The sequence below is a fragment of the Mizuhopecten yessoensis genome, unplaced genomic scaffold, assembly GCF_002113885.1.
Source record: "Mizuhopecten yessoensis strain PY_sf001 unplaced genomic scaffold, ASM211388v2 scaffold2329, whole genome shotgun sequence".
Classification (NCBI taxonomy): Eukaryota; Metazoa; Mollusca; class Bivalvia; order Pectinida; family Pectinidae; genus Mizuhopecten; species Mizuhopecten yessoensis.
The window spans coordinates 294,201-303,844 of NW_018404492.1; the positions used below are offsets into that span (position 1 = coordinate 294,201).

Sequence of the window (9,644 nt, forward strand, 5' to 3'; positions counted from 1 at the left end):
AGGTTATGATAAAGTTGTAGCTAAAATAAACCAGCAATTCAGGATACAGAAAGAACTAGGACAACAAAAAAGGGAAAAAAGCATAAACCCTCATAAGGTTCCAGACGGATAAGGTTTTCTTTTCAACTAGAAAAGTATGTATATCACCTATATAACGGTAGACACTGAAGTCTGTTGAAAAGAAATATCATATTATTGACTGAATAGTGTCCGAAGGACCATGGTGAGCTTGCATTGTGCCATACCAAAGCGTCAGTCGTCTGTCAACTTTTCCTTTGAAACACTACTAGTCATGAAAAACTGTGCAGATTTTGACCAAATTTGGTCAGAAGTATCCTTGGGGGAAGGGGAACCAATTTTGTATAAAGAGTGGGTCTGGTCCCCCTGGGGACTGAGGGGCAGGGCCCAATAGGGGAAATATGGCATATTCTTTAAAAACCTTCTTCTTCTGTAGGAAAGAAAGGATTTGATCCATATTTCGTCAGAAGCATCCTTGGGGAAAGGGGAACACATTTTGTATAAATGGTGGGTCTGGCCCCCCTGTAGGCTGAGGGGCGGGGCCCAATAGGGGAAATATAACAATTTCTTTAAAATTCTTCTTCTGTAGCAATGAAAGGATTTGTTCCATATTTGGTCTGAAGCATCCTTGGGTGAAGGAGAACAAACGTTGTATATACTGTGGGTCATGCCCCCCAGGGGCCTGAGGACAGGGCCCAATAGCGGAAACATAACAAATTATCCTTTAAAATCCTTCTATTTCTGTAGGAATGAAAGGATTTGGTCCATATTTGGTGTAAACCATCCTTGGGTAAAGGGGAACCAGTTTTGTATAAACAGTGGATGTGGCCCCCCTGGGACCTGAGGGGTGGGGCCCAATAGGGGAAATGAGGTAAAACCTTTATAATCCTCTTCTACCATAGGGGTTAAGGGATATTATCCTAATTTAGTCTGGAGCATCCTTGAGCCAAGGGGACTCAATTTTGTATAAGCAGTTGGTGTGATCTCCCAGGGGGCAGAAGGGCAGGGCCCAATAGGAGAAATAGAGGTTAAACCTTTAGCATCCTTCTTCGACCATTGGGATTAAGGGATTTTATCTTATTTAGTCTGGAGCATCCTTGGGTCCTTGTATAATTGGTGGGTATGACCCCGCTAGGGGCATAGGGGTGGGGCTCTGTTTGAAGTTTGTTCTCCCTATATCTCAAGTACTGGATGGATCTTTCTGAAATTTCATATGTACTTACAGCACTTACCATGGAGTGCTATATCTTTACTTCCTACCAACTATTTTAAACATATTCAGGTGAGTGATACAGGCCCTCTTGTTTGTTAGATTGAATCCTCCCAAGCTGAAATGCCATTCTTAAGTAATAAATTGGTCCATATAACTCATAAATACCCAAATAAAACCCTTAATCAGTTAACGAAGAAATGTATATGGAATAGAAAACAAACAGAGAAATGTAATGCTAGGGGCATGAGTCGAACGGTCAGCAGAATGGAATTTTCAAGTTCAAGTTCTATTTTTTACCCTAACGCCACACGTATACGTACGTAACAAGAGGTCAAATACTACATAGTATACATTGATGGACAAAGTACACACATAATATGACACATAATACAATTCATACAATAACAACCCATTTCAATAATTCTTGTAGCTAACTTATTTTAGATGTAAAGTAGCTTCATTACTCTTTGCATAAATCTACTTACTTTTGTTAAAAGTACCGTGTTACATATTGAGAACATTTCTTTCATTTTGATATAAGTTGGGTTGACAGTAATAATTTGGTATATAAATTTGTCTAATAGCTACAAATAGTGTTATTCGTCCCAAACACAGTTATTACATATAGAGGACATAACCTTTCTTCGTGTGGGACTCTATTCCATCTTCCTGTTTCTATAGGAAATATTATATTTGATGTTCTTAATTTACATATTACTTTTCGTTCATTACGATTAAGCTTTAAAAGACATGGTTCAATATTAAACTGGTATTTGAAAATTGAATAAACTTAACCTCGTGAGGAGGTTTCAACAGCATGCTAGTTTTCAAGCATTGTCTATTATAATTACTTGTAAGTCCATAAATGATTAAATCCAGTATTGTTTAAAATATCTTGTATATACGTTAACCATTTAAAACTTAATATAGAATTCTGGTGCATATTATACATTAACTTATACATTACACTAGATAATTTCGATCCACCCGTTCTAAGCTTATGCCAGAACATAACCATTCTAACACTGATTTCAATTGCTAGGGGATACCTACCCAACTCACCATATACCATATAATTTGGGATGCTTATAGTTTTAACTATGCAGAGAGACAGTTTGTGACGTTCGACATACTAGTAAAACATACGGACGGTAAAAACTCGGTAATGAGAATGTGTTTCCTTGGTTTATGTAATGATGAAGAATAGGAATGGTTAGAGGTCAGGACGGGAGCGAAGCAGAGCTGCGCCATGCCTGCATTTAGGTTTCTTCTACTTATATATTGAACAAGCAAAAAAAAAAAAACAAAAAAAAACAGCGACTGAAATCAATCCTTGTTATTTCACATAAAAGGCCTAAGGCATTTTGAATTTGCAAAAGAACTCGTTCTTATGTCACCATCAACGCAAATAGGTTTGCAAAACAAAGAATTAGCCTGATAAAAGTAAGCACAAAGTAAGAAAGTTAGATGGGTGTATAAACGTGTGATACTTAAGCTTGTAGCAAACAGATTAAAGAAGGCCTATAGACAATCTCGAATGCTGAAGAAGTTTTGATTGTTCGATTTTCTCCACAAAGAACTATTCAACTCCCCAGTTATATCTGTGCTTGTTGTTGGACGTGAAATGAATGAAGAAGACCGAGAAAGACACGGTTCGTTTGAAAACGCGTGCTTAATAGAGATAATCTAGAAACTATATTCAGAAAAAAAACAAGCTGCGTTTATCCTAGTCTGAATTATTCTGACGTTTTATCGGCTTTTTATATCGGTCTGTCGTCGATAAAAATATGTTTTTAGTGATTGTATTGGTTGTTTGAGGCATGTAATTTATGTTCATCTTGTGCATAAAGAATAGATTTTTCGATCCATGTGTTTATCCCTGATCTTAGGGAAATATAGCTGCGATATGGACAATTAGTATGTATTGCGTAACTTTATCGGTTACAGTTTTAGGACGCAGTCCATATTTGTAAAGGACCTGTAACAGGAACAAAAGAAGTTTGCCCACTATGTAATTTAACCATAACTGGGTTATATTTGTAGCTCACTAAGACACGACTCAAGAAATATTTGTATTTAAATTAAAAAGGTCCCCAGGGCGTGTGCTATGAACTATTTTGTGCCTCCTTCCATAGGTGTACGACAGGGTTCACTTTTTTGTCAAAAAAACTATCAACACAATGTTTTACGCTTTCAAATAATATCATATTGTTTAAAGTAGGATCTACTGCAAAATATGAACTCAAACATTTAACAAAACATTGCATAATAAAAAAAGTTGTGCTATCTTAAACTCTGAAAATGTTGATATTTTTATACACTTTTTAGCTATATCAAATTTTTACGGAATCAGAGACTGCATATTGTGAATACATTCAAAAAAGAAACATGATATAAGATTGAGCTGAGAATGAAGAAATTCAGAAAAATATTTTGAATAACCAATAATGACTATGTGTTGTCAAATTAAAAAAAAACACCAGTAAATACAATTATCCATGAATTGGAAACTATAATTCTCCTAAAAAGAAACAATGTTATGGGTTAACAAAGCTTCAACATATTATACTGGTAAACCAAATGTTCTGACAAATTGCCTAACTTTTGCTGTATGCCCTATTCATACTCTACTATTAACCATAGCATCCACAGTGATACTATATTGGAATGATTTAAGGTTAATTATGAAATACTTGCATTGACCTATAGTTAGTGATGATTTTACTAAATTCAATATGATATAATAGGGGGGTTTATCCAAGGATGTCAATTACCACAACCTATTTATTTTGGCCATTGTACATGTCCTAACTGCAATTCTACCATTTTTCGAAATTTCTACTATCGTCGGTCAACATAATTTGCCAAATAATATCCGAAGTATGTTGATGTACAAACACCGGAAATGTGTCTATCACTTCCGTAAAGATGCGACACAACTAAAAATGTACATAACATACTAAACTTTTATGTGTGTGAGACTGCATGACTTTTTTTATTTTGCAACATCTAGCTTTATAGTTGAGCTCATCATGAGCAGCAGACTTTACTGACGACACTTTTATCAGTTATGATAATAAATTAGTGCGACGTATTGTTAAATGATCACACATGACTCTAGGTCATACAATTATTGGATTTTATTTGGAAATAGAATTTTTTACCGTTGTATCTCGACATAATGCACCAAATAAAAGTAAAAGAATTTTGGTGTACAAAAACCGGAAATTGGTGTGACATTTCCGTAAAAAAAATGAAGAAAATTGATATAGCAAAAACGTGTATGAAAATACCAACAATTTTAAAGTATAAGATTGAAGAACTTTTTTTATAATGCAATGTTTTGTTACATATTTGCGTTCATAATTTGCAGCAGATCCAACTTTGAACTATATACTATTATTTGATAGCGTAAAACAATGTGTTGATAGTATTTTGGAAAAAAGTGAACTCTGTCGACACCTTCGGTAGGCGGCACTAAATAGTTCATAGCACAGGCCCCGGGGACCATTTAAATTTTTAAAACATATCTCATGGGTCGTGTCTTAGGGAGCTACACATATAACTCATATGAGTCTGTATATTGTGAGCATCGGACATCAGTTGTCGTTTCGGTACATATATAACAACTATTGTACATACGTTTCCAACGTAGCCGAAATCGACATCGATTTTATAGACAACTCGTACACATTTTACACCTTTGTGTGCATACGCTTCATTGGTCATTTGTCTGATGAAGGTGACAGTGTACATATCGTACTAGTCATCGAAACGTCTCATAGACATTTTTATTGGTTGTGTTGTTTAGACAGTTTAAACTTTTTTTGTTTAGACTTTCATTTACCGGTAAGTAGATAACACGGGTATATAAATCACATGCGGTGACTGGTGGGCGTACAATGGGGTACCGGAGCTGACAAATCAGTTGGTTGACAGGACCATGACCTTGGTACGGGGATACAAGCGAAATAGTCTTATTGTTGTTAGGCCCATTATGATACACGTTATTAGATATATTCATTATACTGCAGGATTTTTGTCCGAATATGGGACTATAAGCTTCATCCAGTATTTTTGTAGAATTTTAGAGAATATTCTGTGAGCGTGCATACGGTGTCAGACACGCACGCTTCGTTGTAATATGTCGCGATACAATGAACACACAAGCCTATTGTGCAGATAGCCTATTGTGTTATCTGCACAGCTCTTCGTTAACATAATACACATTTCAGCCACGACAGGACAATACAGGTACATTAAATTGTTAGGGTTATGTAAATAACAAACAATAGAGCAATGAGTCTAATACTTATACATATTTAAATAGCTGAGTCTGACGTACATACTTGTTGTAGATATGTTTGTCACGACTCGATATAAACAGCAGTCCGACAAACAGGTATTTCCCTCTCCGTGTAACTTCCTGGTTCAATGTTGATTAACCATTTAAAACCCATTCAAACAACTGTGACAAACCAGTAGGTAAAATGACAAGGACTTGTTTTCGACTACTCATTTTAGTATGTACCCTGGGGTATCGGGGTATCCTCTCTGTGATAAACGCTGTTCCATTGTAACACGTATTTATAAAGCACACCTTTGGCACGCGCTTTTGACCGGCGGCGAACAATCCCATGTGATAATATCGCCACAGTGGTAAGTACATCCGTGTACGTGTATGCTTATACAAAGATTTCTTCATTAGAAAAGTGTTTTATATCTTGAACTTTTAGCACTTTTAACGAGCTGCTTTGGTACGCAAATTTAATCGTTTGCTGTTAACCTACATGTACCTAAACATATGTGTATATATTCTATCAGAAACTTACCATAGCGTTTAAACTAATTTTGGCTTTAATACTCAACGTATTTTTTCTATTTGGTACGCGCGATGTAATCAAGTACTTAAATTAAATTAATGACCCTTATGATATCAGTTCAGAGGTGGTCATACAGTTTGATTTTTTTGAAGCTACAACGAACGTATATTTCTATTGCAGTTCTTGTAAAGGATTGATCTTGAATATCAATGACTGATATCATTTAAGACAAACAAGGTAATCAGGTTACATATGACAACATTTTCCGAGGAATGTTGTTTTATAAACAAACTGAATCCTTTGGTGTTGAACAAATGAAGTTGATATTATATAGATATGTATATAAAGGAAACATATGTATAACGTTTTCCTAGTGAAACGTTTGCATCGGTAGGGGTGAGGTTCATCATGTCTTTGTAAGTGGAATTTGGTGTGGACCAAACTTTTTAATTTTAAACATTTATTATTTTCAGATAAACGGATAAATTATGGAAACCTTAATACAATATTTGAATATCTAAATGAAAACATGAAAGGACATGTGTAAAATATGTCTATAATCGTTTTAAAATTGTAAACAAAAACAAAAATCTAAACCTTAACAAAAGGATTTTAGTTACATTTAGATAACGATTAAAATATCATGAGAGTTTTGTAATCCTAAAATTGCATAAATGTAACAATGTGCTGATTTTTTTTTATATATATAATACAATCAACATGTTACATAAAATGTAATTACTTACATTCCATCTGTTGTTTGTTTTCTACAGAAACGTGTTCGAAAATCATCATGCCCGTTGGTGGGAGTGTATACCGTTGTCTGTGGTTACTTCTGGCTTATACTCACTTGTCCTTCTGCTGGCTGAAGTGTAACAACGAGGACCAACCGACTCATACCCTGAACCAAACACTCAGCTTCCTAAACGAGACGTTGTTGGATATTTGCCGGCCTGGTGCATATAATCTGTCAGCAGCCGACAACACCATCCGCTCACTTACAGAAATGTCCTTCAAGAAGAATTCTGGTCTATGTGTGTTTTATAATCTGAAAGGACTTTATTTGACGAACAATAACATTGACAGTATTGACGATGGGACATTTTCTTGTTTCCGACGGTTGAAAACACTGGATCTGAGTTATAACAATATGGTGACTCTTCCTCACGGTATATTCGATGATTTGTATTACCTTGACGTGTTGGACCTTTCTTACAACTCAATACAGGACATAGACAGTTCAGTCTTTGGGCATAACAAATTAATCTCCCTGACCGAAGTTTATTTGCAAAGCAACAAACTTCATACATTCGAGCCATGGGCTTACGTGTTACAGAAAATCGTAATATTTGACCTTCAAAACAATAGCATTTCGAACTTCAGTAATACCATTGGATGGAAATTTGACTTGACAGAATCGTCTCTCGCTATGGTTAATCTGAGGGACAACAAAATGACGGACTGGCGGGATGACTTCTTACTTCAGTACCACCCTAGCGGCGATGTTGCCGTCGACATCCAATCGTATAAAATCGACTTCCGGAACAACCCATGGAATTGTGACTGTCACGTGCACAACATCGTGAGCAAGTTCCAGAGTTCGTTTTATATGCACGTTAGGGGTGAGTTGTTACAGATGAAGTGTAAGACACCATACCAACTCTATAACGAGGACATGATGTATATACCGAGACTGAAAGAACTGGTGTGCAATATAACAACAGATTGTCCCGAAAGCTGTCTTTGTCAAAAACAGCCAGAAAATCAGATTTTAATTGTCGACTGTAGCAGAAGAGGATTTAGGTCACTGCCCTTACAACTACCCCCGCTGTCACCTAACTACACATACGTATTGAACTTCAGTTACAATAGTATCGCACAGGTAACAAAAAGGAGTTATATGCATGCAATTCAGATTCTTGACATGCAAGGGAACAGTCTACAGGAGATAGAATTATTGGCAATCAGCGAAACGCGTAATTTAAAATTTATAGATTTAAAGAACAATTATCTGAAATCGATACCCAACACAATGCAGAAGATAGTTTTCGAGAAGACAGATTTGGGCAATAACCCGTTTGTCTGTAGTTGTGATATGACCTGGATGGCGGAATGGATAAAGCGGTCACCAGTTGACACACGGGGACGTGACATGAAATGCACTTTCGAGGAAGAAGAACAATTCGCTATCATGCAAGTTACCAACAGTCTCCTAGATTGTTCGTACGATCTAGTTATAGGACTGGCGGTAGGCTTCGGCGTCCTACTAGTGGTGGTGGTTGTTATAGTGGTGTGGGCTAAACAATGTCCGTACGAAACAAAGGTCCTGCTATATCGGTTCTTTGGTTTTCATCCCAGAGATAGATACATTGTTGACAAAGAGGTTGGAACAGAAAGCGATATCTACGTGTCCTTCGACGACGAAAATATCCACATAAGACAATGGGTATTGATGAAGCTGGCTGCTAAACTAGAGCCTACTTACAAGATGTTCATTCCCATACGCGATCTTCCTGTCGGGAATGATAGGGCCGAGGAAACGATAACACATTTGGAACGGAGTAAGAGGATAATCATCGTTCTATCGGACAGGTACGACAAACACGAATGGTGCGCGTTTGAGTGTCAGAGAGCAGAAATACTCGATTTTAACGAGGGCAGAATCATTTACATAAAATATCACGACAGCGTCGCTGAACTACTTAACGAAGAACCATGGAGGTCGAGAGTTAAAAACAGAAAGATGTTTTCTCCAGGAGGAATGAAATCAGAAAAGCGCTTGTTTTGGGATAAACTAAAATACGAACTTCCTATAGTATTGAAAAAAGACAGGAACTATTATTGTGCTGTTTAACAATTACCGTAAAAGATATATTTCCTTCGTTCGCTTATCATATAAATGGTAATGCTTTCCTTTGGAAGACAATGCATCAAGCTGTGCGTTTAACATTTAGTATGAATCTGTACCTTTAAATGAATCTTTTATATACGTCACGACATTGTCAAAGTTTTTTTTTATTATTTCATTGTCGCGCCCTCGATACTCAGTACCAGATTATTTAAAAAGGATTAATAAAATCTATTACCTGTAACTGAGCTAGATCGGGTTATCTCAGTCGAGGGTTAAGATTCTGTAACAAAATCCCAACCGAGGCGAAAGCCAGATCTTGCTCAGTTACAGGTAATTGATTTTTTTCTCGCACCTTTAAGTTCGAAAAACAAAATATTTTGCTAAAAACTTTCAGTATTCCGTTTTGGGCCTCAAATGATAATGACCTCTTCACTACTTAAGCTACATTTGAATGCTTCCGCGTAAAAATGTAGTCCGTTCTTACATAGATGACAAAGTATTTCACAGTGTAGATTATATTTTATCTACAACATCAGATATCTAAACTTCAAAACTATACATATAACGTTTATTATGCAGATTGTCAATTTAAAGCAGTTAACGCGCAGATGAATACTTTGCACTGTAACAATTCCGCGAAATGTCACGTAAAGGTGCAAGACAGATCGGACGAGAAAAAAATAATTATCATGGGTTATGACTCGGGCTATAATCTTCCATGGCAATAGACATAATTGTC

At 36.3% G+C, this 9,644-nt stretch overlaps 1 protein-coding gene across 2 annotated transcripts; it reads left to right on the forward strand.

Annotated features, from left to right (window-relative positions):
- Positions 1-5,536: 5,536 nt before the first annotated feature.
- Positions 5,537-9,042, forward strand: LOC110445570 (toll-like receptor Tollo). Of its 2 annotated transcripts, none has more exons than XM_021490234.1 (2): positions 5,537-5,890; positions 6,828-9,042. In XM_021490234.1, exon 2 carries the CDS (start codon positions 6,848-6,850, stop codon positions 8,906-8,908), a length of 2,061 nt encoding a protein of 686 aa, XP_021345909.1. In that variant the 5' UTR covers positions 5,537-5,890; positions 6,828-6,847; the 3' UTR covers positions 8,909-9,042. The 2 variants fall into 2 exon arrangements, with proteins under 2 accessions (XP_021345909.1, XP_021345911.1); XM_021490236.1 differs by lacking the exon at positions 5,537-5,890 and adding an exon at positions 5,907-6,291.
- Positions 9,043-9,644: the final 602 nt, after the last annotated feature.